This window comes from Choloepus didactylus, chromosome 2 (genome assembly GCF_015220235.1).
Source record: "Choloepus didactylus isolate mChoDid1 chromosome 2, mChoDid1.pri, whole genome shotgun sequence".
Taxonomy (NCBI): Eukaryota; Metazoa; Chordata; class Mammalia; order Pilosa; family Megalonychidae; genus Choloepus; species Choloepus didactylus.
This window is the reverse complement of record NC_051308.1, coordinates 84847895-84874825: the sequence shown is the minus strand read 5'-3', so window position 1 is coordinate 84874825 and position 26931 is coordinate 84847895. Positions and strand designations below refer to the sequence as shown.

Genomic DNA, 26931 nt, shown 5'->3' with positions numbered 1-26931 from the left:
AGCGAGGAAATCACTAATGAAAACATAGGCAAAAAGCATATACTTTAGAGAATATTAAAACATAAGTATGCAAGCTTCCAGATTACTCCTCCCCACATTTATATACATATATATACAACTATAAAGAGCAGAGTGGCTTAGAGAGAGAAGGGGAACTATTATTTTATGTCTATATTTTTGAATATTTTAAAATGAAAACATTTCACTGTAAAAATAATTTTTAGTGGAAGTGTATTCACTGCAGAAATTTTTACAGATATGTTTGAACCTGTCACTGATTGCCAAGTAGGTATTGAATAAATATCATTTGATTTGTTACATTTTAAAAACCAAGCCTGCACCTGAAAAAGAAATCTATAGTATATATAAAGACCTTCTACAACTCAGAATAAAACTGAACAACAGAAAAAATAGAAAAGGGTAATAGAGGATGAAATTCAGATGGCTAAAAAACATGAAAAGATGTGATCAACCTCACTCCAAAAATATAGATTTAAGAAGAGAAAGATTTTTTTGGCATTAGGCAGAAATTTTTAAAAGGCATAATATAGCATCGACTGTGGTTTAGGGGAACATGAACTTTTAACATACAAGGTTGGCAGAAATTTAAATTGGTGTTGTCTCTGTTGTGGGCAGTTATAGTCAGTATTTAATGTAATAATAACCAGTGATCCCTCATCTGAGAATCTGTCCTACAGAAATGCTTGAACAAGTACACAGATATCTGTAGAAGATTATTTATTCCTGTAATGTTTTAATAGCAGAAAGCTGTATACAACCAAAGTACTTATCAATAAGGAAATAGTTACTGACTGGTGAAAACCACCAATCAGAGAATAAATATACCCCCGTTTCCATAAAAACCAACAACATCAAAAAGCCTCTGGTATAGATGTATAAAAAAAGGTCTGAAGGGTTATATCCCTTTCATAAGGGCTTATATTGCCTGAGATTTTGTTGTTGTTAAAAAAGGAAACAATTGAGACAGAGATTTTTAGGTTAGGAGAGGATATTAGAATGCTAGAAAATCATGGCTCCAGTTTAAATTAGGAGCCATGAAATCAGTTCTTGGTATTGCCAATTTTATTCTTCATAGTATTAAAACTTCCTAATTCCTTTAGCTTTAATTTTTGTAGTAATATGTTGTACTAATAATGTGTTATGCTCATTCTTTTTCCTTTTTTCTTTTAATTGGGATCCATATCATACATAGAAGATAAGTAATATTCATATACATATTTTAAAATAATAAATAAAATGAACACCTATATACATTCTGTTCAGGGTGTAAGAAGTAGAACATGACCAGAATCATAAGAGCATTGTTCCACATCTTCATTATATGTGTTACTGTTAGTCTTTTTAATTTTGACCAATCTGTTAAATCTGAATGGTGTCTCATGATTTTAATTTGCATACCCTTGATTATTTAATGAGTTTGAAATTTTTTTCACATCTCTCATTTCTTCTGTGAAATGCCTATATAAGTATTTGCCTGTGTTTCTCTTGGGTGCTGTGGTTTTCTTACTATATGTTCTGGATATTAATCTATTACCAGTTTGTTATAAATATCTTCTTGACTTGTCTTTTCATTCTCGTTATATTTTAATGAAAAATTCCGAATTTTAAAGTAATAAAATTTACTTTACTTTTCCTTTATGGCTAATACTTTCTGAGTCATGTTTAAAAATCCTTCTCTAACTTGAGAGCATAAGATACTCTCATATATGACCTACTTATAGTTTTAAAGTTTTGCATTTTATTTTAAAAAGTCATTTAACCATCTGGAATCATGGTGGGGTAGGGGGTGGTGATATAGGCAACAATTTTCATGATTTTTCTTTGTAGATAACTACTTTTCCTGGCACCATTTATTGAACAATTAGTTCATTCTTCACTAATCTGCAGCACCCCCTCTTATCAGTTTACATTTTTATGCATGGATTCCTTTCTAGATTTTTATTGCTCTATTGGTCTGTCCCTGTCCCAAGAATAATTCTAAGTCACTGTAGCTTTATAAGTCTTGAAGTGTAGCAAGGCAAGTCCCACCTAATTCTTCAGGAGTGTCCTCATTATTCTTGGTCCTTTGCTCTTGTATATAAATTTTAGGATCAGTTCCATATAACCTTACTCAGATTTTTCATTGAAATGACACAGAATCTATAGATAAATTTAGGAAGAACTGACATCTTTAAAACATTGAGCCATTTTCTCCTTTTCATTGACATCTTTACAACATCTTCTTCTTTAATGCTTTTAACTGTTAATGCTTTTCTATGTCTTTTATTATATGTATTCCTACATACCTTTTTTTGTAATTGACTTTGGTAGTTCTAGTGTATAGAATGACATTTGACTTTTACATTGATCTTTTTCCAGCAGCCTTGCTAATCTTTCTCATTAATTCTGTAGATTCTGGTTGATTTTCTGTGTAGATAATATCATTTGTGAGTAATGGCAGTTTTATTTCTTCCTTACTCTTATACCTTTTATTTCCTCTTTTTGTCTTATTGAGCAGACTTGGTCTCCTAATTCAGTGTTGAATAGAAGTAGCAATGGTGGGCATCCTTATCTTGATACTAATTTAGGAATGTATTTAGCATTTTACCCTTGAGTGTGTTTGCTACAAGGTTTTCTCCCCTACTGTGTTTTGTTTTGGTTTTTGTGTGGGTTTTGTTTTATGTTTTGTTTTGGTTTATGTTTAGATTCTTTTTATTGAATTAAGAAAGTTCCCTTCCGTCTTAGTTTGCCTAAGCTGCTATCTCAAATAATACACAATGGGTTGGTTTAAGCAACAGGAATTTATTGGCTTGTGATTTCAAGGCTAGGAGAAATCTAAAATCTAAATAACGGCAAGACTATACTTTCCCCCTGAAGACTATAGCATGTTCTGGTAGTGGCTGTAGGCAGTCTTTGGCTTTCTTGTCACATGGCTGTGTCCTCTCCTTCCTCTTCCAGGTCCTGCTAACTTCCTGCTCTGGCTCCTTTCTCCCTGTAGTTTTCTCTTTATAAGGCCCCAATAATCTGAATTAAGGCCCAAAACTTTAAGTAAAAATAACATCTGCAAAAGGTCCTATTCACAATGGGTTCATAGCCACAAAAATGCAGATTAAGAACTTCTAAATTGGAGTACATAATTCAATATACCACACCTTCTATTCCTGGTTGGCTAAGTTTTTAATCACACATATGCATTAAATTTTAACAAGTGATTTTTTTGGTCATCTATTGAGATAATCATATGATTTTTCCCTTTTAATCTGTTAATATGGTTTACTTTAGAAGCTTTTCCTAAATTGAATTAACCTTGCTTTTTTTAAATAAACCCAACTGTTCCGATTAAGGCAAGGGGCTGGGTAATAAAACAGCCTTACACCAAATTCCTAGGGGTACAGACAGACTGAAAAATGATTCGGACAAGTCCAGCTTGGCAAGTGAGATAGAGCATTTATTGGGGGCTTTCATGGGGTTCTCATCTAAGTCACAGAAGGAGAGACAGCAGTTCCTTGCTATGATGGTACACACTGACCAGCGGACAGGGCAGTGTTTTATGAGATTTGAACAAAGGGAGATGGAGTCGAGGCATTGGCGCAGTGCGGTCAATGGTGTGTGCATTCAAATTAAAGATTACAAGTTGGCCTATCAAGCTTCTACAATACTTTATGTTTTCTTCCTGGGCGTAACTTCTGGTGTTGGTACTGTTTATCTTACTGGGCATAGCTTCTGACAACACTGCTGTTTTCCTCAAGCTATAGGATTTACTGTTTTACTGATAATGGAACATCTGTTCTCTAGGGCCCATGGGAAAGGGAGGAGTTGGAGGATAATGCAAGAGTTCATGTATGCTACACCAATTAGTTGCATTAATGGATTTTCTAAAGTTAAATTAATGTCACATTCCTGAGATAAATCCAATTGGTCATCATGTATAAGTTTTTTTATACATCACAAGATTTAGTTTGCCAATATTTTATTTAACATTTCCTAAGTGTGTGTTCAAGAAGGAGATTGACCAAATTTTGTAATTTTTTATAGCATCCCCTTCTCAGCTCAAAAAGAGGCATAACTGAAAAATAAAAAAGAATAATAAAAGAATAGTTAACTAGAAAAATAACAGGCATGCTAAGAATACTTTTTTTGAGAAATACAAATAAGAGTATAGTGTTAAGAATTATCTGATAGTATTGCTTGTTTATTAAATCATCAGGCTTAACATAACATCCCTGTTAAAATGCAAGTGTGTTTTCTACGAGGGGTAGTGAGTAGCACAGCAACCCAGAAAAAACATAGATGAATTGATTAGTTTTAGTAACAGGTCATGCTCTTTGTGAATGGAGACTAGAACATGAAGATTTTGATGAAGATTTGATTCTGGAAAAGGTCTGGAAAATAGAAAACTATCTAAAGAGGTCATGCCTAGATGGCATTGAGTGCAAAAGGCCCTGAGCAGACCTGGACCAGCACGAAATCACAAAGCTCATCTCTTGTTAGGGAAAACTAAAGCAAAACTGCCTAACACTTCATTTTTGCTTAGGATGAGCCACAGATTTCGTATTTACATTAATTATCTTTTTATTTCTTAGTTCAAATCAACATCAAATAAGAATGTATCTGTGGTAGGATGGATGGTGATGATGGCCGACGACCCAGAACATCCAGATCTCTTCTTGCTGACTGACTCTGAGAAAGGTGAATTAGTAGAATAATAGGGTTTAAGGTACAGCATATATGTAACTTTCAATAAGCGAAAGCCTAGTTTAACTGGAATACTCTACGGGGTGGGAGGAGTGTTTGTGTATTTTAGCTATACGGAAAATTTGTCACATACTGTATTATAGCGACCGCTCAATATTTTTAGAGATTATTTCCTTTGTTACATGGGCATAAGCTTGAAAATAAAACTCCAAGTAATCCCTATAGAGCTAGCCAAAAAAAAAAAAAAAGAAAGAAAGAAATTTTGGAATCGATAGGCCAGTTATTTTACAATCTCAGAAATTTGCTATGTGTATAGTACCCTTTATTTACACCCTGAAATTGACTGTTGTTAAGTTTGAATGTGGCAGTTTTCATTTAAACAGTTTTATTCAGTTACTTTTAATTAAATTAATTGGTTATTTGACTCACAAATCACTTTCAAAATAATAATAATATTTCACATGCAATGTATATATATTGCATATTTATGAATAAAATTATTGGCGCTTGACCATAGGCGTTTGTAAAGTGGTTGAGAGAAGTTGAAAGGTGAGCTGTGTAAAATCAAATCATATCTCCTAACCCTGCCTGAGTCAGTTAGTAGAGGAGGTCCATCAGAAAAGATCCTTAATCAATTGCTACTCTCCCTTCCTAACAACTGCCAGTTCTGGAGAAGCACCATACAGGAAAGCAGAAAGGAAATTCTTTCATATCTTCCCAGACTCTTCCACTCCAGCATTTCACAACTGAAATGAAATTAAACACCTTTTATTGACTTTACAACTATATTTTGACCTCTGTTCATTCTAATGCTATTTTGTATCAACAGATACACTGCTTTTTTAGGAAAATACAGTGTTTTAAGTAAAAGCTTATGTAAGCAAATATGTTGGACACACACATACAAAAAAAGTGTACCAAAACGGTCATGTTTTGAGATTAAATATATTGATTTATAAAGTAAGAACTCCTTGCTTTACATTCTGAGTTCAAAGCCCCAGTCCCCCAAAATGCCAAAGGCATGATTCAGAAAATTACGTTTGAATACAAGATCATTTTCATTGGGTTTAGTTAATAAATTGTTTGTTTTCCTTCACGTTTCCTTAGCATGCTTGATAGAACTATTTCAGAAGAGACAAGGTTTTTATGAAGTATATATTAATGATTATTCAGTGGGGAAGGGAGAGTGGACAAATTGCAGCGGTGGCCAGCTTAATTGCAAATATGCTTTTGTTCAGATAGATCTAATGTCTGCATCTAAGGTCAACAAGCAAAACAAGGTTTTGTAACTAGACATTTGGTGGACAAAGAAACATTTGCTTTTGAAAGTGAAGAAGTTCTTGGACTGTTAGAATCTCAAAGAAAAGCTCTATAATGCCTAAATATAATCAGGCTCCTGAGCCATTGAACAGAGTTATAAAGGAAAGAGAGTAGAATTTGGGAGTAATTGAGAAATGAGAAAAAGGAATAAAGCTCTGAACTTAGGGAAGCCTGTAATACATGAATCCTTTCTTTTCTCAGTTTATTGCCTTCTCACCTTAATACATTTAACCATATGAAATACCCTTAACGTGTCTGTCTTTGATTCAAATCTGTGTAGAGGCTATTAAGTACATACAACACAGAGAGATTTCCTATTTTTTTAAAGATAAAAAGATTACTCCTTAGATTTGCCCAGGGAGCCCCCAGCAGACAATGAAATTAGTAATAATCTTCAATGTCTTGCAATTAAAGACTGTAAGCATAGACGATACTAATGTTAGCTGATTAATCTTTAATCATATTAAGTAGCTAATATTTAAATGTTAACATGTTAAAGTGTTTTGGCATGTAGACATTTAATAACAGATCTTAGTATTTATATCATCTAGGTAATGTTAAGAACTGATATTCTGCACTCTCATCCCACACATACAAATCTAGAGGGACTAAACAGCTAACTTAGTTAGATGCACTTTACTCTAAAGAACGTTTAAGGAGATGAATAGTATTACTTCTCTTATAATTCATAAACAGCAAAACTATAGCTTTCTGAATAAATGACCATATGTGAAATTGTTGCATAGAGGACTCTTCTTTTTATTAGTACATAAAAATCAGGTATTAAATGAATAGAATTCTGCAGCAAAGAGCTCTAGTCATGTCTTATTTTACTCAGATATTTAGCAGAATTGTTATGTGTCATAGTCCTTAACTTTTTATTATTCTCCCTTGTTTTTGATAATTTTAGGAAATTCATACAAGTTTCAGGCTGGCAGTAGGATGAATGCAATGCTGTGGTTTAAGCATTTGAGTGCAGCCTGCCAAAGTAACAAACAACAGGTGAGCATCTCTTAATCCCAAGAGTCCATAACTTGGGAGTATATTTAAAAGGGTTCCAAAGAGACGTAAGTGGGCTGCTTTTCTGAATGAACTGGGCAAAGGGTGTTGTTTTTATTCTTTTTCTTGTTGACAGCAGTCAAAAAGACATGAAATCTGTATTTTCATGGGGAGTAGGGAAATATACAAGTAAACATAAAATCTCAGATAGTAAGAACTATATAAAGCAAATAGGATAATGTGATAGTGATGGAAGTAGAGACAACCTTAGGTAAATGAAGTGAGCAACAAAGATCTCACTAAGGATATGACACTGACGTGAATGAGGAGGAAGAGCCAGTCATGTGCAGCTTAGGGAGCAGAGAGATCTGGGTAGAAGGCCCAGACAAGCAAAGATCCTGCAGCTGGACCACTTTAAGGAGTTCAAAACAGAGCAGTGTAGCAAGAGGCAAGGGAACGAGGTGCCAGAGTGATAAAAATTAGGTGGTACTTTACATTCATAGAATCTGCTTTGATTCCTCTTTAGTTGTTCTATTGGCAATTCGATATTGGTTCCTGTGGTCATAATGAAACTAATAATTTTGGGTTTTGATGTTTGTTTTTTATTTTACTGAAACAAAAATGATCTAATTCAAAAGCTTTTAGCTGCAAAGAAGAAGGAATCCTTAGTGTTGTTGTTTTTCCCAAACCCAGTTGCAGAGTTACAATTGAATTATGAATTGAAAGAGCAGGCATAAAATAAGCATAATTGCAGTTATGGAAATTTCTATAGACCTTTTGTAGAACGAATTTTTAGTTGAACATATTTGAAAAGCATTGGCTTAGGGTTTTGATAATAGAAAAATATGTATATAGGTTTATGGAAAAGACAGCTGATTGGGGAGAAGCAGGTCTTACTTATCTTCCAGGAAAACAACTAGGAGACAGGCAGAAACTTTCTGGAACAGTGGTTCTGGAACTCTGGATATCAGGAGGAGTACTATGCAACAGCCAGGAAAGTGCAGGACAAAGAGGCAGAGAAGCTGCAGTGAGAGATCATGTGTAACCCCCCCCAGTCCTGGGTCCTGGCAACCATCCCCTGCTTTCGGGAGAGAAAGCTTCAGGGTGTCCAGTCCCTGACAGACAGGCGGCTGCAGATTGAGATGACTGTGGAGGTCCACTCTCCAAAGAAGAGGGCAGGACATGATCTAGCACTGTTCCAGCTTTTGGCTTGTGAATTTGGACTGCTGAGGCCTGCAGTTTCAACCCCACCCAGGCCAGCACTGCTGCGTCATTTTCTGGAGTCGGCAGGGAGCTAAAAAGAATCTGCCCTCTCAGTGCTGAGGGGAATAGGTTACCAAAGAGTGCCATCCACTGACAGGTGAGGAAAGCACACCTCCAGGAAGATATCTAAGAGGCATTTGGGCAAAGAGGGCCATATGCTGGACAGACCAGGAAAGCTCAACCTTGGGAGTGAAATTAAAGGCTTCTTGGTGTCTTTACCTGAGCTTCTCCCTGGGGCCCTATGGAACTGGTGTACACCCCCTTCATGGGTTCCTGGCCCAGCCTTGGTTGGGTAATACTGACAAACCAAGGATCAAAGAAGAGCTTTAACACAAAGCCAGGAAACAACAAAATATGTGACAAAAGAGAGTATCTGACCTTCAGAGTAAACACCAAGAAAATCCAATGCCCAGACATAAGCAAAAAATTACAAGCCATACCAAGAAACAGGGTGATATGGCCCAGTCAAAGAAGCAAATCAGAAAGTTGGAGGAGATACAGAATTTGGACAACTAATAAAAAATGTTCAAACAATCTCCTAAATCAATTTAAGGAGATGACTAAAGAGATAGAGGATATTAAGAAGACATTGGGTGGGCACAAAGAATTTGAAAGCATGCAAAGTACAATAACATCTTATGGGAATGAAAGGCACAATAGATGAAATTAAAAATACACTAGAGCACACAACAGCAAATTTGAAGAGGTACAAGAAAGGATCAGCAGGCTAGAAGACAGAGCATCCAAATTCAAACAGACAAAAGAACAGATATAGCAAAGAATGGGAAAAATTGAGCAGTGTCTCGGAATTGATTGACAACATGAAGCACCGAAACCTATGCATCATAGGTGTCCCAGAAGAAGAAGAGAAAGGAAAGGAGGCACAAGGAGTATTTGAGGAAATACTGGCCAAAAATTTCCCAACTCTTAGGAAAGACATAGATATCCATGTCCAAGAGGTGCAGCGTACTCCAGACTGACTAAATCCAAATAGACCAACTCTAATACACATACTAATCAGAATGTCAAATGCCAAAGATAAATTAGAATTCTAAAAGCAGCAAGAGAAAAGCAATTCATTACATAAAAGGAATGCCCGAGAAGACTAATTGCCAATTTCTCATCAGAACCCATGGAGGCAAGAAGGCAGTGGTATGATATATCTAATATATTGAAAGAGAAAAATTGCCAGCCAAGAATTCTCTATCTGGCACAACTGTCCTTCAGAAATAAGGGTGTTTAAGATATTCACAGATGAGCAAAAGCTGAGAGAGTTCATTAACATGAGACCTGTCCTGCAAGAAATACTAAAGGGAGTTCTGCAGGCTGAAATGAAGACACAGGAGAGAGACTTGGAGGAGAGTGTAGAAATGAGGAGTATCAGTAAAGGTAACTAAAAGGGTAAAAAGAGAGACAAAAATAAGATCTGACATTTAAAGCCAAAGGATAAAATGGTTGAAGTAAGTATTGCCATTACAGTAATAAAATTAAAGTTAATGGATTAAACTTCCCAATCTGAAGACATAGACTGGGAGAATAGATTAAAATATATGTATGTTGTCTACAAGAGACTCACTTTAGACCCAAAAATATAAATAGGTTGAAAGTGAAAGGCTGGGAGAAGATAAACCACATAAGCAGTAACTACAAAAAAGCTGGGGTAACCATACTAATATCAGACAAAATAGACTTTAAATGCAAAACTATTGTAAGAGACAAAGAAAGATATTATACACTAATAAAAGGAGCAATTCACCAAGAAGAAATAACAATCATAAATTTCTATGCACCTAACCAAGGTGCCCCAAAATACATGAGGCAAACACTGCCACACTGAAAGGAGTAATAGGCATCTCTACAATAATAGAGGCAGATACCAACACATTACTCTCATAAATAAATAGAACGTCAAAACAGAGGATCAATAAGGAAAAATTTGATAAATGAACTAGACCTAATAGACACTTAGAGACAAACATTCTTCTCAAGTGTTCATGGATCATTCTCCAGGATAGACCACATTAGGTCACAAAACAGGCCTCAAATTTTAAAAGATTGAAATTATGCAAAGCCTTATACTTTGTATAAATTATACAGAGAAATTATACTTTCTCTGATCATAATGGAATGAAGCTGGAAATCCATAACAGTTGGAGGACTGGAAAATGCATGAATTTATGGAGGTTAAACAACATACTCTTAAACAGTCAGGTCAAAGAAGAAATTACGAGGGAGATCAGTAAATATCTCAAGATGAATGAAAAGAGCACAACATATCAGATGGTATGGGATGCAGCAAAGGCAGTGCTGAGAGGGAAATTTATTGACCTAAACGCCTATATTAAAAAAGAAGAAGGAGCTAAGATGAAAGATCTAACTATACACTTGGAGAAACTAGAAAAAGAACATCAAGCTAATCTCAAAAGTAGCAGAAGGAAAGAAATAGCAAAGATTAGAGCAGAAACAAATGAAATTGAAAACTAAATAAATAAATAATCAACAGAACCGAAGTCGGTTTTTTGATAACCTCTTAGCTGGACTGACAAGGAAAAAAAGAGAGAAGATGCAAATAAAAAAAATCGGAAATAAAAGGTAGTACATTACTACTGTCCCCACAGAAATTAAAAAAAAAAAAAATCATAAGAGGATACTATAAGCAACTGTAGCCAACAAATTAGACAACTTAGATGAAATGGGTAATTTTCAAGAAACATATGAACAACCTACACTGACTCCAGAAGAAACAGAAGACCGCAATAAACCAATCACAAGAGATTGAAACAGACCTCAAAAGCCTCCCAACAAAGAAAAGCCCAGGACCAGCTGGCATCATAGGTGAATTCTACGAAGCATTTTGAGAAGCATTAATATCAATCCTGCTCAAACTCTTCCCAAAAAATTGAAGAAGGAACACTACATGACTGTAAACCACCATCACCCTAAATACCAAAGCCAAATTAAGATACTATAAGAAAGGAAAATTACAGACCAATCTCTCTAATGAATGTAAATGCAAAAATCCTCAAAAAAATACTTGCAAACTGAATCCAAATGCACATTAAAAGAGTTACACACCATGATCAAGTGGGTTTTATCCCAGGTATGTAAGAGTGGTTCAACACAAGGAAATCAATTGATGTAATATACCATATTAACAAATTGAAGGAGAAAAACCATGATTATTTCTACTGACTTGGAAAAGACATTTGACAAAATCCAGCATCTTTTCTTAGTAAAAATGCTTTGAAGGCTAGGAATAGAAGGAAACTTCTTCAATATGATAAAGGGCATATATGAAAAACCCACAACTCCAACATCATACTCAACTGTGAGAGACTGAGAGCCTTCCCGTTGAGATTGGTAACAAGACAAGAATACCCAGTTCAACATTGTGCTAGAAGTTCTAGCTAGAGCAGTTAGGCAAGAAGAAGAAATACAACACATCCAAATTAGAAAGGAAAATGTAAAAGTTTCACTGTTTGCCAAGACATGATCCTTTATTGAGAAGGGCCCAAAAAATCTACAACAGAGCTGTTAGAGCTAATAAATGAGTTCAGCAAAGTGGTGGGGCACAAGGTTAACACACAAAAATCAGTAGTGTTTCTGTACACTAGTAATGAGCAATCTGAGGAGGAAATTGGGGGAAATTCCATTTAAAATAGTAACTAAAAGAATCAAATATTTAGGAATAAACTTAACCAAGGATATAAAGAACGCATATTCAGAAAACTACAAAGCATTGCTTAAAAAATTTAAGGAAGACCTAAATAAATGGAAGGATATTCCACATTCATGGATTGGAGGACCAAACATTAAGATGTCAGTTCTACCCAGATTGATTTACAGATTCAACACAATCCCAATCAAAGTTCCAATAGCCTAATTTGCAGAATTGGAAAAGCCAGTTATCAAATTTACTTGGGAGGGTAAGGAGCCCCAAATAGCCAAACACATCTTGACAAAGAAAAACTGAAGTTGGAGGACTCACAATACCTGACTTTAAAGCATATTGCAAAGCTACAGTGGTCAAAACAGCATGGTATTGGCATAAATATAGACATATTGACCAATGGAATCTAATTGAGAGGTCAGAAATAGACCCTCAGATCCATGCGCAATTGATTTTTGACAAGGCTGCCAAGTTCTCCTAACTGGGGTAGAGCAATCTCTTCAACAAATGGTGGAGGAGACCTGGGTATCCGTATCCAAAAGAATGAAGGAGAACCCCTATCTCACATCTTATACAAAAATTAACTCAAAACGGATCAAGGACGTAAACGTTAGGGTTACGACCATAAAACTCCTAGAAGAAAATGTAGGGAAGCATCTTCAAGCTCTTGTGGTAGGAGGTGGTTTCTTAGACCTTACACCCAAAGCACAAGCAACAAAAGATGAAATAATAAATAGGACCTCCTCAAAATTCAGTACTTTTGTGTTTCATAGGACTTTGTCAAGAAAGTGAAAAGGCAGCCTACTCAGTGGGAGAAAATATTTGGAAACCACATATTCAGTAAGAGTTTAATATCCAGGTGTAAAAAGAGATCCTACAACTCAACAATAAAAAGACAGCTCAGTTAAAAAGTGGGAAGAAAACTTGAATAGACATTTTTTCAAAGAGGATATTCAGATAGCTAAAAAGCACATGAAAAGATGTTCATCATTACTAGCTATTAGGGAAATGCCAATCAAAACTACAATGAGATATCTTTTCACACCTACTAGAATGGGCGTGATTTAAAGGATGGAGAGGATGTAGAGAAATAGGAACACTCATTCACTGTTGGTGAGACTGTGGAATTGGTACAGCCACTGTGGAAGACTGTTTGGTGGTCCCTCAGGAAACTAAATGTAGAACTGCCATATGACCTGGCAATTCCACTACTAGGTATATACTCAGAAGAACTGAAGACACAGACACAAACATACAGTTGCACACTGATGTTCATAGCAACATTATTCAGTTGCCAAAAGAGGGAAACAGCCCAGGTGGATAAACAAAATATGGTATATACATACAATGGAATATTGTTCAGCTGTAAGAAGAAATGAAATCTTGATATATGCAGCAACATGAATGAACCTTGAGGACATTATGTTGAGTGAAATAAGTCAGACACAAAAGGACAAGTATTGCATGGTCTCGCTAATATGAACTAAATATAACTAACAAACTCATGGTGTTAATATCTAGAGTACAGGTCAACAGACAATAGAATGAGGACAGAGAATGGGGAGCTGACGCTTAAATTGTGCAGAATTTTTAATAAGGTTGACTGTAAATGTTTGAAAATGGATAGAGGTGATGGTAGTATATTATAAGGAGTGTAATTAATAGCAATGATATGTGAATGCGATTATGGTTGAAGGGGAAAATTAGGGTCATGTTTATCACTAGAAGGAAAGCCAGAGGATGAAACATGGGACTATATAATGTAGTGAACCCTCCTGTGTGTGAAAATGTTCTAGAATTTGTTGTGGTGGTTTTTTTTTTTTTTTTTTTTCAAAGTACAACTCTGTGAACATAACATAAGACATTGATCATACCCTTTAGATGGATTGTATGGTATGTGAATTTATCTCAATAAAACACATTTTTTTAAAAATATGTACACAGTATGTGTTATCAATAGCTAATATTGAATAATATACATTGTATAAATTTATAAAGCTTATAAAAGCATTTTACACCCTGTGATACCATTAAGATCTAAATACTACCCCTTTTCTTATAGATGAAGAAACAGGCTCAGAGAAGCTAAACAGTTTACCCAGGGTCAGACAAGTGAAAAACAGTGGATCTGACACACAAACTCTGTTATCTTCAACTTTGAAATCCATTCTTTCTACATATTGTTAGAGAGGACTTTGTTGTCTCATAATTTTTATTTCAAACATGTATGAAAGAGTGAAAGCAGTATTTTGTACCATTTTAGATAAAGGAAATGAAATGCCATTGCAAAAAATACTTTCTTGTCTTGTCAAGGTAGTGTCTGGGGAAGAATGAAAGAAGCAGACCTTCTTTTGTCTGGACTAAGCCTTTCTGGATTCAACTCTATGCTCTACAATTTCTTTAAATTTAGCTTAAAGTATTAAGTCTCATGTTTTTAAAAGTCTCAGATTTCAAGATTAATCTAGATAGTGTATGCATATACAATGACATAGAGGTTCGTTTTCTTTTCCTCTATTAGTGGACCTTCCTGCTGAACAGGTCAGCCAGATGTCTGCAAATGTTTAAAAAAAATTGTTCCTATATTTGTAAGGATCAGAGTAGCAGCAGATTTATAAACAGGAGTGAAACTTGAAAATTTTGTGTAGAAGATTCTAATTCACTCAAATGCAACACCCTAAACCTTCACAGAACTGAGGAAGAACTAAAACTTACTTTATTTAAATATGGGCTTCTTATGACCGGATCCAAGAATTTGTATTTTAATTTAAGCACTTGAGCATCTGTATTGTGTTTGATTTAGAATTCAGTTATGATTATATTGTCAAACAAAATTTTTCACTCAGAAGCTGACAAATGTAAGAGATTCATTTTTTTTTTTTGAATATTGTAGGTGTTCAGAGAAAGATTGCTAAAGTATGAGAGTTATTAGGCTGTCTTAAAGAACAGGGAAAAGAGCACTCACATATATCTCTATCAGCACGACTATGGAAAATTGGCATTAAGGAATAATAGTGTTTTCTTTTAACATAGTGAAAACCTCTTTTAGTCCTTTGGCTAGAGGGCTTAATCAGCTAATTTTAGAAACAAAAGTCATTCATTTTTCAGAGGGTCATTATTGAATTTCAGACTTATAAGAAATCAAATTAAATTTGAACCAATCTATAAACAGTAAATTATTTTATAACTTACCAACTTTCAGAGCCACAAAGTACAAAGTCTGAATTTAGCTAATAATGTTTTATTCTTTGTTCCTATTTTCAAGATGACTTCACAAAGAACTTCTTAGTAATGTTTTTTATAAAATTACCTGTGCTGGATTTAGACAGTTTGCATGTAGGAATTCATTGCTATACATATAATGAGAAAAATAAATGATAAGCATATTTGTCTGTAATCTCACCCTACTAGAGCCATACTTATTCTGTTCTCATTCATTTATTCATTCAATAAAGATTACTGAGCCCTGGTGTTAGGCAAGAAAGATATTGTCTCTGCCCTGTCACTTTTCCAGATGTCAGTTTATTAGAAAAAGGAGTATTAAGGCCATCTCAGTGATTTTTTTTCTCTAAAATGTTCTTGCATATTGTTTTCGTTGTTCATAAATTATTGCAGTGCTTTCTGTCAAATTCCTTTTAAAAGCTGTTTAGGTCAGAAGGAGTCTAACATTTGGGCTTGCCTAAATTAACAAGGAAAGATAAGAAATACCAGTTTTTTAAACACTTAAACACTATCAGTTTGTAATGCTTATATTTTTTAGGTTCCTACAAACTTGATGACTTTTGAGTAAAAGCCTAAGAAGGAAGAAAGGTAAACTATTGCTCCCAAGAGCAAGGACCTGATGAAAGAGCCCCAGCTATAAACTAATCCTGTGCCAGGAAAGAGCCCAGAGGTTCCGTCTCAGCCTTTGGAGTTCTGAACCAAAAAAAGCACTAATTTCAGGGAATGAAGTGAGATATTCCCAGAGAACAAATTGGAGTTGCAAAACGAACTGCCATGGACCATGCTTCTTCTTATCTCTGAACTGACCTGTGGAAACCACTGCCTTAAAAGAATGAAAGGAAAACCAACATGAAACACCAAATAGTGTGTGTGAATCTTCTGGCGGTGCTGTGCTTGAAATAGATTGTAGCTAGTTTGCATTTCTTTTAACTTTGTACTAATTTTGGAGGGAGGAATTGCCTTTTTTTAGATACACTTTAAAAGGAGAAACATTTCTTATGGGTTACATCAGCAGCTGGTTTTGAAGTGAGGTGTAAAGATACTTTAACTTTGTAAGGATTATACCAGCAGGCCACCTGAAAAGTTTGTTTAGCCTCCGTTAGTTTGGAACCTTACTCATTTTCTCACAGCAAGAGTGTATGAATTAGAAATGTTAATAATGTGAGATGTTGGGATTTGTTTAGGATTTGTGTTTTTGTTTGTTTTTTAATCTGTTTTGTTTAGGGCAAGGGGAGATTTTTTTAAACACTAAACTTCTGAAATATAGTACTGTATGGGGAACATTATTGCCTACAGGAGGTACAAAGGCTGAGTGTTCATATACCAGACATTTCCTAGAAGTAGACTCCGGAAAACATGGTCATTTCTTACTGGGCTTTAAATTTAGCCTTCTATATGAATTCATTGTTGAACCACAGATCTGCCTAGCAAAGGGCTGTAATCCCAACCTAAACTTTTCTGAGAAGATTTTACGATAATTAGATATTTCAAGTTAGTTCATTTATTCCCTCTCTGAGTCACAGGTGATTTTCTTCACCAAAGTGATATATTGATAGTTCATCAGGATATTGTCGTTTACAGTATTAATGTGCACAATGCCAGAGTTATTTTTTTATTATGCATTTTCATTCTTTTTGCTCAGTATGAGATTCAGGAACACATTTATTTAGAAGAGATTCTGTGTCTGTGTCTGTGTGTGTGTGTGTTTTATTATAAGACATGCAAAATAATTTTAAAAGGGAAAAAGGTAAAAGCTTGAGATTCTGGAAATTTTAAATACCAAAACTTTCCTTCTTACACAACTTACCCTTTCTAACTAAACATTTTTTCTGAAAACTTAACTACAGGTCCCTGTCACAAAATCACATTTTATCAGTACTTGACCAAGCAGTTTTGTGAGAGCTCCTCTATGCAGTAATACATTTAATTGTCAAACAAACAAATGTTGAATTACAAAGTAGAAGTATGAAGGTGAGATGCATAAGAATTCTAACAAAAAATAGCATTTGAACAAAGGCTTTGTGTTGGATGTTATAAACCCACATGGCATCATAAGTTTTAGCAGTGGCAAAAGTTAAGTGATTATTTTTGACTGATGTCCTCTAATAGATCTCTATTACTTTAAGCCTCACATAAAAATAACTTATCACATTTGTATTCTTAGAGAATTTTACACTTAATCATAAGTATTTCAATCATAAGTCCATGAAACTTAAGTAGAAAATATTGCCTACGCAATAATTAGCTTAAAATCTATTCAAAGAAAGTAGAAGAGCTTTTTCTGAGTATTGACTTCTTAAAATTTAGTTTCCTTTTTGGAAAGAACTTAAGAATTCATATATGTTTCTCATTTAACACAGTTAGAATACCATTGTTTCTGGTCTCGTGGAAAGTGACTGTAGACTGAGAAAAGGCAAAAAGTTGCCTGTGCTGAATGATTTTTCAATTATTGAACTCCCAAGCTTGACGCAAGTTGGGTACACAAAAAGACACCGTCTGCGTAGCTAACAGTATTACTCTGTAGACGTTGCACATCTTACTTTTGTTTTGCATTTTTTAATTCCTTAATTTGTTTATTTCTCTTCAGAAATGAGTGTTCTTAAATGTATGTACTTGTTGAAAAATATTGTGGATGAGAACCCTGTGGATTATTTTTTATTTTGTTTTTCATAAATAAGCTAAAGTAGATAAGTTGTAGTTTAATAATATCTGTGGAGATATGCAACTGTAAGTCAGAGCCTGACATCACACACTTTTGCCAAAGAGAGAGAGAGAGCTAAGCTGAAAGATGTGTTTGATACTTTCAGCTCTAAATGTTACTGGATGGTTACATAATGTAGAATAGCATTAGTTTGGGTAATAGTCCTCTTTAGATAGAATTGTGGCCTCTGATTGACTGATAACTCTTTTAACATGATGGTACAGAAGTTGTCATTTTGATTTTTTTTTTTTCTATCTCCAAATTTGCCCATGCAAAAGACTAGCCAATTTTAGCATTTAAAACATATTGAAACTAGTGAGAAAAGTGAATTAAAACAGTGTAGGTGAATTTTTGATCCATAATTCACCAAACAATATCTGATAATAATTCAAGCAAAGAAAATATGTCACCAAAATATATTAAATATTTAGGTAGTTGATTAGTGGAAGCATGAAATTTCTTTCCTCTTACTAAGCTTGCCTTCACTTGTAAATTAATGACCCAGAAACTCAAAATTTCTATCAGTATTAATCTCAATAGTTTCTCTCCTGGTCCAGAAGAACTCATTAGAAATGCAATCATAATTTAAATTTAAGGTGGTTTATAATATGACTAATGACTGGCATGTTAAAAGGCCTGGAGTAGTAGTATAGAATACTAGCTCATTTAATGGTTTATTTGACCATGGAGACTTTTCATATGAAAGCAACATCAGTTTTTTAAAAAACAACTATAAAAACAATTGCATAATGACCTTATGAGCACCATTTTTGGTTTCACACCCCATGTGTTCAGGCTCTGCTTACTCTTCAAAGTATTGTTTTTACTGTAACTTCCACGCTGTAAGAAAACAGATCAAAACACACCTTCTGTTCTGTTTTCTACACCCTGTTGTGCAGACATTACAAAAAGGGATCCAAACTATTTGAGTTCAACTATTTTTCTTCTCCCTAGGCATGTGCTTCAGTGACAATTGTTTTTTTTTCCTGTGTGGAAGATGAAATGTGACTATTGCACTATCCTCTTGATGGACTGTGTTGGTTTGGGGTCTTCATATGTCAGGAGTCAGGGTGTTTATAGCTGCAAAATTTTTATAAGTGGCTTTATTCCTCTTCTAGAAGATTTATAGTGATTTATAACAACTAACTATTGTTATAGATGGAAAAAATATTTACCATTTCTAGCATGAACACACTGTATACTAGTTGAACCTAAGACTAAAAAACAGCCTGTTGTCTCGGGGGATTATTAGAATTTAACTAGCCAAATGATTTGCACATCAGGCTTTTTTCTTTTTTTAAAGCTAGATCTGTAAACGATACACCTTTACTACTGGAAACAAAACTATAGGCATCATATTAATTGGAAATCAATAGTACTAAAAGAATATATCCACTCGAGTTCCTTCCTGTATTTTTGAGGCACATTCCTTTACTCACAGTTTTTAAACCCCTGTATTATCTTCTCATTCAAACAAGGGGCACCAGTGTTGCTTAACAGAAGATATTCTTTGATGAAAGAGAGCCTCTGCTTCAAGGCTTTTGAAATAATTGGATCCCTTTTTGAAAATGAAGTTGAGTTCTCCTGTGTCCCGGTGGAATAGTTGTACTAGGATTGCATGAATAGATGATATAAAGCCAAATGGTGAGGTTTGTCTGACTTCTTCAGTAACATTTTAGGGTTTTCTTTTATTTTCTCTCTCTTCTTTTGTATTTCTTTCAAACATAGCAAATGTTACAACCAGAGTGGTATTCTTTTTTTTCCTAAGCTTTGAGATACAAAAATTGTTAATAAATCACATTGATGGTGAATTGTTTTCCATGTGAGATCAGCCTTTTCAAAATGATTTAAGTACTTGGGGGTTTTGTTCCTCTAAAAATGGCTTGTGTCTAAAATGACTTTTTTTTTTTTTTCTATTTAGGAGGTTCTAATGAAAGATACCTGTGCTTACCAACTCTAATCTTATCAAAAGTAATTGCATTACACTGGTATCTCAAGTTGTAGTGTGGGGGAAATTTGGTCAGTGCCTTATCAATTTGAAGACGAATTCTAGGGCATCAGGTATAACAGTGATCATTTGCCCTCTTACTCCTCTTATTTCAGGAGTGTGTGCTATCCCTCTCTGCACCAGCTTCATCTTTCTCACAGCAAGTCTAGGAAGGTCTGTACCTGTAGGTAATTGTTGCAATCCTCCTTGGTTTTGAATCTTTTTTAACAAGCATCCTTCCTGTTCTCCCTCCAGGGTAGGAGATTCAAAATAAACTCATCCAAATCAGCCTTTAGATAAGCACTCTTAGAAACAATTTTGAAGAGCTTCCAGCAGAGTTAATTTTTATTTTGTTGTTGATGATGTTTGAACACAGATTAAATTATAAGGCCTTTCTGCAAATCCCTAAAAGAATAAATATAATCAGAAAGATTTGTCTGAGTTTTATTAAAGCTATTCAACTCTTGTAATGAGAGTCTCTGTTGCCAGAAATGAGGTTTATTTCTATTCATTCTGATATTTAAATAAAACTCAGACAGTCACTTAACCCACCGGTTATTGTTTCCTTGAAAATATTATGGCAGGATGTGAAAATAACTCCAGTTTATAAATTAAAGGGAAGAGACTAAATAAGCTTTCTCAGTGAAAGCAAAGCTTGAAAATGTTTTGTTTCTCTGAATTATTATTGCAAGATCTGAAGCTGCTGTTGTTCACCTGTCGAGATACTATTTAAAAGAGCAGGTATGTTCCAGAGTAGGCAAGTAAACATAGTCTGTAAAGCCAAATGAAGGTTTAATTGGTCCTCAAGATTTTTTAGCAGAATCTAAATTTTGTTTCTAGCCATTTAGACAACAAAGTGGTGGTGGGATTAAAGGAATATGTGATTAGAGAAAGAGTGCTTTGGAATTGAACTTTTTTAAAAAAAAAAAAGACAAGCAGAAAACTTCATGAATGTTAGCTGTGCTTTAGCTACCTTATGTTCCCCCTGAAGGATATCACCTACTAGAACTACTCACAAATATAGTTCAATAATTATTGACTTACTAGGTATAACAAAATACTGATAAAATGTCACCAGACTGAAGAGTTTGTACACCTTGATTATTGATAAAGTCATTGTTTTATGACTTACAAAGTGAACATGGTGGTGGGGAGTGAGAGATTAGTTCACACCGTAATCTAACAGAGATGAAACATCTGTGGGAATAAATGCCCAGTGATGATAATATATACAGGAAAACACAAGCCATTTTTATTCCTCTTCATCCCAGTTAACTTGAGGTACTGTAATGATGAAGCACTCAATTGCACTATGACCTCCTTGAGTGATGTGCAGCTTGATTCCTCTCTCACTTTTTGTTTCTTTTTAATACGCAAATGTGAGTGTGTGATCTTCAGTGTGTTTGCATAAGATAACTTATAATGAATTTAAGTACAAATTTCTGAAATATTTCTATTGAAATAAATTACTTAAAAAATATAGTTGTGTGGGGAAATTTTCTTACCATAAAGTGCAAATAAGCTCACTAAATTGATTTTTTCCTCTCTAAAATAGTAGACAAGGTTATTATTAGTACAGGGAAAGCCTCTGTCTGAGTAACTAAAACATAACATTTTTCACAATTTATCACCTCAGAAAACATAATCTGTCTTCCAGCCTATGGAGTCTTAAATTAAAAGAGGTTCAGAAACACCTGTGTTGCGTTTCCCATAAGCCGTTGATGGGCGGGGGGCTGAGGGGTTGGTTATGCCATATCTAAGAATTCCAGATGAGCTTGACTTCTAAGAGGTTTGGGAAACCCATTGCCCCCAGCCAGAACTGCCCAGTGTTTTGACAAACCATAACTCAGTTTGCAACATTTTCTCTGCTCTTTGGTGGCCTTTGAAAATCCTCACTGTCCCTGTACTAGAACCAAAAGAGAGTGACAGTTCCCTGATGGGATCAGCCTGTCTACCTCGCATCTACCATTTATCTGTGTGCTCGTTCTACAGCTTAACCTCCCATGTGTGTCCCTGGGTTAAAATATAATACCAAAATTAAACCAGCCCTGTGGGTAGCAAGCCAAGTGTTAAAACATAGCAGGATCAGTCATTCAACAAATATTTTTCAAGTGTTGTCTGTCTGTTACATCTCATGGATATAGAAACATGCAAGACAGTTATTGCCCCCGGGAGTCTGAATCTAGTAGGAGAGGCAGACAAGCTTTATTATAATGATCAACTGGAAATCAGTAGGATTGTTCTAAGCCAACAATAACCATGTAGCAAATATAATGGGAAAATCATTTCCATTCAAAATAGCAGCAAAAACTATATAAAGTATCCAGATATTCATCTAAAAATATACAGGACCTTTAAGGAGAGCTAACTTTAAATCTCAAAGAATGTGCAGAAAATTATAGCTGTATCATCTTCATAAGTACAACTTAACTTGATAAAGGTGTTGGTTTTCCCTAAATTAACTTATAATGCAACGCCAGTTAAAGGAGAATTTTTTTTTTTTTTAGGTACTCAAGAAACAAAATATTTACATATTCTAGGATAACATTAGCTGTTACAATAGACCCCAAACCTCAGTTTCTTAATGCAGTGTAATTGCCTTTCTTACATAAGTCAATGCTCATCTTCCTAAATAGCAGGCATCTTTCTACATTGTAGTGGCCCAGGCTCCTCCTCCTAGTGCCCCTTAAGTCCTCTGTATGTTGAGTATGGAGAATAACATCTGGGAGGTTTTGTTGGCACAGGTGTGCAAGTAGCACACATCAGCCCCACTCACAATTCATTAACAGGAACCCAGTCACAAGGATGGAAAAGAAGTTGGAAAATGCAGTCCAGCTGTATGCCCAAGAAGAAGAGAAATGGGTTTAGTTATCAGCCAGACTCTGCTAAAGAACAAAGAGGGGAGACTCATCCTATCATATAAAGACATGCTTTGTTAAAACCATAATAAAAACAGTATGACACTGGCATAGACTAGATATAATAAACTGTAATGAAATAGAATAAAGAGCGCAAAAACAAACCAAACTAAATTTGAGCTTGAAAGATGTTGGCAGTGATACCTACTGGAAAAGAGCTTTCATAGATGGTTTTGAATTTTTTTCCCCAAGATGGTGGAGTAGGGAGTTCTAGGATTCAGTTCGTCCTGCAGGGCAGCTAGTAAAATAGCCAGGAACTGTCTGCTTTGGGGGGCTCCAGAGAGCAGAACAACACTGTACACCATCCAGGGAAGAGTGAAAAGAAGAGACTGAAATTGTAATGAGGAGCTGTGAGTAGATCTTTCCATGCTGCAGAGGCTGATGCCCATCCCTCACTGGCATGGCAGTCTGCCTCAGGAGCCACTCCCTGGCTGGAAATAGAAACCCTCTTTCCCAGGAATGAGGTGAGGTTTACTTAGCCGGTCACCCATTGCAGCTTCTGATTAGCAAATTTGGACTGCTGGGTACAGCTCTGAGCACAGCTAAATTTACAAACCACCCAGGACAGAAAGCATCCAACAGGTTCTGTTTCAACCCTGCTCCCGGCAGAGGAGGAAGCAGGGTGAATTGAGACACAGTAATTTCTCGGGGCAGCAGAGATCAGTTTGCTGAAGGTTAGCTCTTCCCCAGGAAAAGGGGGAGAGAGGGCCAAGCACTGACTCTAGTTCTTGATTAGTGACTTTGGGATGCTGGGCTTTAGCTCCAAGAACAACTACAGTTTTAACCAGCCTAGGGCAGAAAATATCTGGCAGCTTCCATTTCAACCTTGCCCCCGGAATGGGTGGAAGTGAGACTGATTGAGAGACACAGTAACTTCTTAGTGCAGTGGGAGGCAGGGTGCTAAAGGGCAACTCTTCCCCAAGAAAAGGGAGGAGGACAAGGCTCAGGGCAGTTGGTGGCCGTTGATTATAGAGACCAGATTCCAGGGTCTGGGATCTGAGCAACAGTTTCAACCCACCCAGGCCAAAAGCAGCTGGCAGCCTCTGTCTCAACCGTGCACCCAGCAGGAATGGAGTCAGCTGACAATTAAAGGCACAGTACTACCTTTGGACTATGGGAACAGTTGGCTGAAGAGCGTGTCTGCTGGGCATGATAGGAAAGCGCAGAATCAGGGAGATGTCATAGAAAAGATTGGTGGCCTAATGGGCCTCCTCCCCAAGGCACTTTGGAACTGATCCTCGCCCTCTTCTGGGTCCTGCCTGGGCCTGTTTTAACTGGGAAAAACTGACTTGGGGAGGTCCTCTCTAGGGGGACCCCCCCTCCCAGAATTAGACCTCCAGGTAAAAGTAGAGATAACAAAAGAAGTGTTAAAAACATATAGAGGCAAATCAAAAACAGAACAAATCAACATTTTCAGAGGAGGAAGAGGGAAAAGGAAGTTTTTTCCTTGGGATGAAACAATTGCACAAATAGTGCAATGTCAAAAGTCATGCCATATATTCTGGGCAAGAAACAGATTTTAATAAGAGCTGAAAAATGATCAGTTAAACATGAGCTGTTCTAAAGGTCTAGAATATGTTGAACCAAGTGTCAAGAGCTATAGCACAAAACCAATCAACAAGAAAATCCAAAGCAAGGGAGAAAAAATGACCTACAGAATAAACTCATCAAGAATATCAGATGCCTAGACACCAGCAAAAATTACAAGCCATACTAAGAAACAAAAGGACATGACCCAGTAAAAGGAACAAACTAAAACTTGAGATACAGGAGTTGAAACAACTAATTAATGATGTTAAAACAAATCTCCTAAGTCAGAAGAAGGAAAATGTGGCAAAAAGAGATAAAGAATATAAAGAAGATACTGGGTGAGCATAAAGAAATACATGAAAGCATGCAAAAAATAATAACTGATGAGAATGAAAGGCATGGTAGAAGGGATAAAACACACAACCAAGAGATACAACAGCAGATTTGAAGAGAGAGAAGAAAGGATCAACAAAATAGAGGATGTCATCCAAAATCTTAGACAAAAGGATAGGGAAAAGAATAGAAAAACTTGAGCAGGGAATTGAATGACAACATGCACCCAAATATACGTGTCATGGGTGTCCCACAAGGAGAGAAGGGGAAAAGGGGCAAAAAGAATATTTGAGGAACTAATGGTCAAAAATTTCCCAGCTGTTACGAAGGACATCAAAATACAGGTCCAAGAAGCACAATATACACAAAACAGAATAAATCCAAATAGACTTGCTCCAAGATACTTATCAAAATGTCAAATGCCAAAGACAAAAGAGAATTCTGAAAACAGCAAGAAGGGATTTACACATAAAAGGCAGCTTGATAAGTTCCAATTTCTCATCAGAAACCATGGATGTAAGAAGGCAGTGGTATGATATATTTAAGATAGTGAAAGAGAAAAACTACCAGTCAAGAATTCTTTATACAGAAAAACTGTCCTTCAAAAATGAGTTTTAAATATTCACAGATAAACAGCAACTGACAGAGTTTGTCAACAAGAGACCTGCCCTATAAGATATACTTAAGGGAGTTTTGCAGGTTGAAATGAAAAGACAGGAGAGAGAGGTTTGGACTACAGCAAAGAAGATTGTCAGTAAGAGTAAAAAAGGTAAATAAATAAATTAATAAGAAATGACATATAAAAGCCAAAGGATAAGATAGTTGAAGAAAGTACTGCTTTACTTAAATGTTAATGGATTACACTCCCCAATCAGAAGACATAGACTGGCAGAATGGATATAAAATATATATATATACAAACATGAGCTATTCTAAAGGTCTAGAATATATGTAATATATGCTGTCTACAAGAGACTCACTTTAGACCCAAAGACACAATTAGGTTGAAAGAGAAATGTTGGAAAAAGATATTCCATGCTAACAGTAATCAATAAAGGGCAGAGGTAACTATACTAATGCCAGACAAAATAGAGTTTAAATGCAAAACTGATAAAAGAGATGAAGAAGGACACTGTATGTTAATAAAAGGGGCTATCCATCAAGAAGAAATAACCATAAATATGTATGCACCCTACTAGGCTACCCCAAAATACATGAGGCAAACACTGCCAAAACAGAAGGGAATAATAGATGTCTCTTTAATAATAGGTGGAGACTGTAATACCCCATTCTCATCAATAGATAGAACATCAAAACAGGATCAATAAGGAAATAGAACTTGAATAATTTGCTAAATGAACTAGATCTAACAGACATTTATAAAACATTGCACCTTGCAACAAAGGATATACATTCTTCTCAAGTGTTCATGGGTAGACCACAAGTTTGGTCACAAAACAGGTCTCAATAAATTTTAAAATATTGAAATTATACAAGACACTTTCTCTGGTCATAATGGAATGAAGCTGGAAATCAATAACAGGTAGGGGACTAGAAAAATGCACAAATTTGTGGAGGATAACCAAACACTTGTAAACAGTCAGAGGGTCAAAGAAGGAATTACAAGAAATCTATAAATATCTCAAATGACAACACAACACCAAAACTTATGGGATGCAGTGAAGGTAGTGCTGAGAGGGAAATTCATTGACAAAACACCTACATTAAAGAAGAGAGAGCTAAAATTGAAGACCTAACTGCACACCTGTATGAACTAGAAAAAGAACAGCAGATTACCCTGAAACAAGCAGAAGAAAAGAAATAACAAAGATTGCAGCAGAAATAAATGAAATTGAGGATAAAAAACAATAGAATCAACAAAACCAAAGTTGGTTCTTTGAAATCAATAAAATTGACAAACCCTTACCTAGAATGACAAAGAAAAAGAAGATGCAAATAAATAAAATCAGAAATAAAAGCAGGGACATTACCACAGACCCCACAGAAATTTTTTTTAAAAATCATAAAAGGATACTATGAGCAACCATACACCAATGAACTAGACAACTTAGATTAAGTGGACAACGTCCTAGAAATGCATGAACAACCTTCATTGACTGTAGAAGAAATAGAAGACCTCAACAAACAAACAAGTAAAGCAATTGAAACAGTCATCAAAAACCTCCCAGCAAGTAAAAGCCCAGGACCAGATGGATTCACAGGTGAATTCTACCAATCATTAATACCAATCTTGCTCAAACTCTTCCAAAAAAAATTGAAGAGGAGGGAACACTAC

At 35.5% G+C, this 26931-nt stretch overlaps 1 protein-coding gene across 4 annotated transcripts in view; it reads left to right on the top strand.

Moving 5' to 3' along the window:
* The window catches only part of RALGPS2 (Ral GEF with PH domain and SH3 binding motif 2), a 214576-nt gene extending 193735 nt beyond the window's left edge, over nucleotides 1-20841 (top strand). For all 4 annotated transcript variants that reach the window (XM_037825267.1, XM_037825268.1, XM_037825270.1 and 1 more), the window contains 3 exons: nucleotides 4584-4689; nucleotides 6926-7017; nucleotides 15705-20841. In XM_037825267.1, the coding sequence (XP_037681195.1) occupies nucleotides 4584-4689; nucleotides 6926-7017; nucleotides 15705-15734 (228 nt within the window). In that variant the 3' untranslated portion in view covers nucleotides 15735-20841. The remainder of the gene's footprint in view (nucleotides 1-4583; nucleotides 4690-6925; nucleotides 7018-15704) is intronic.
* Nucleotides 20842-26931: the final 6090 nt, after the last annotated feature.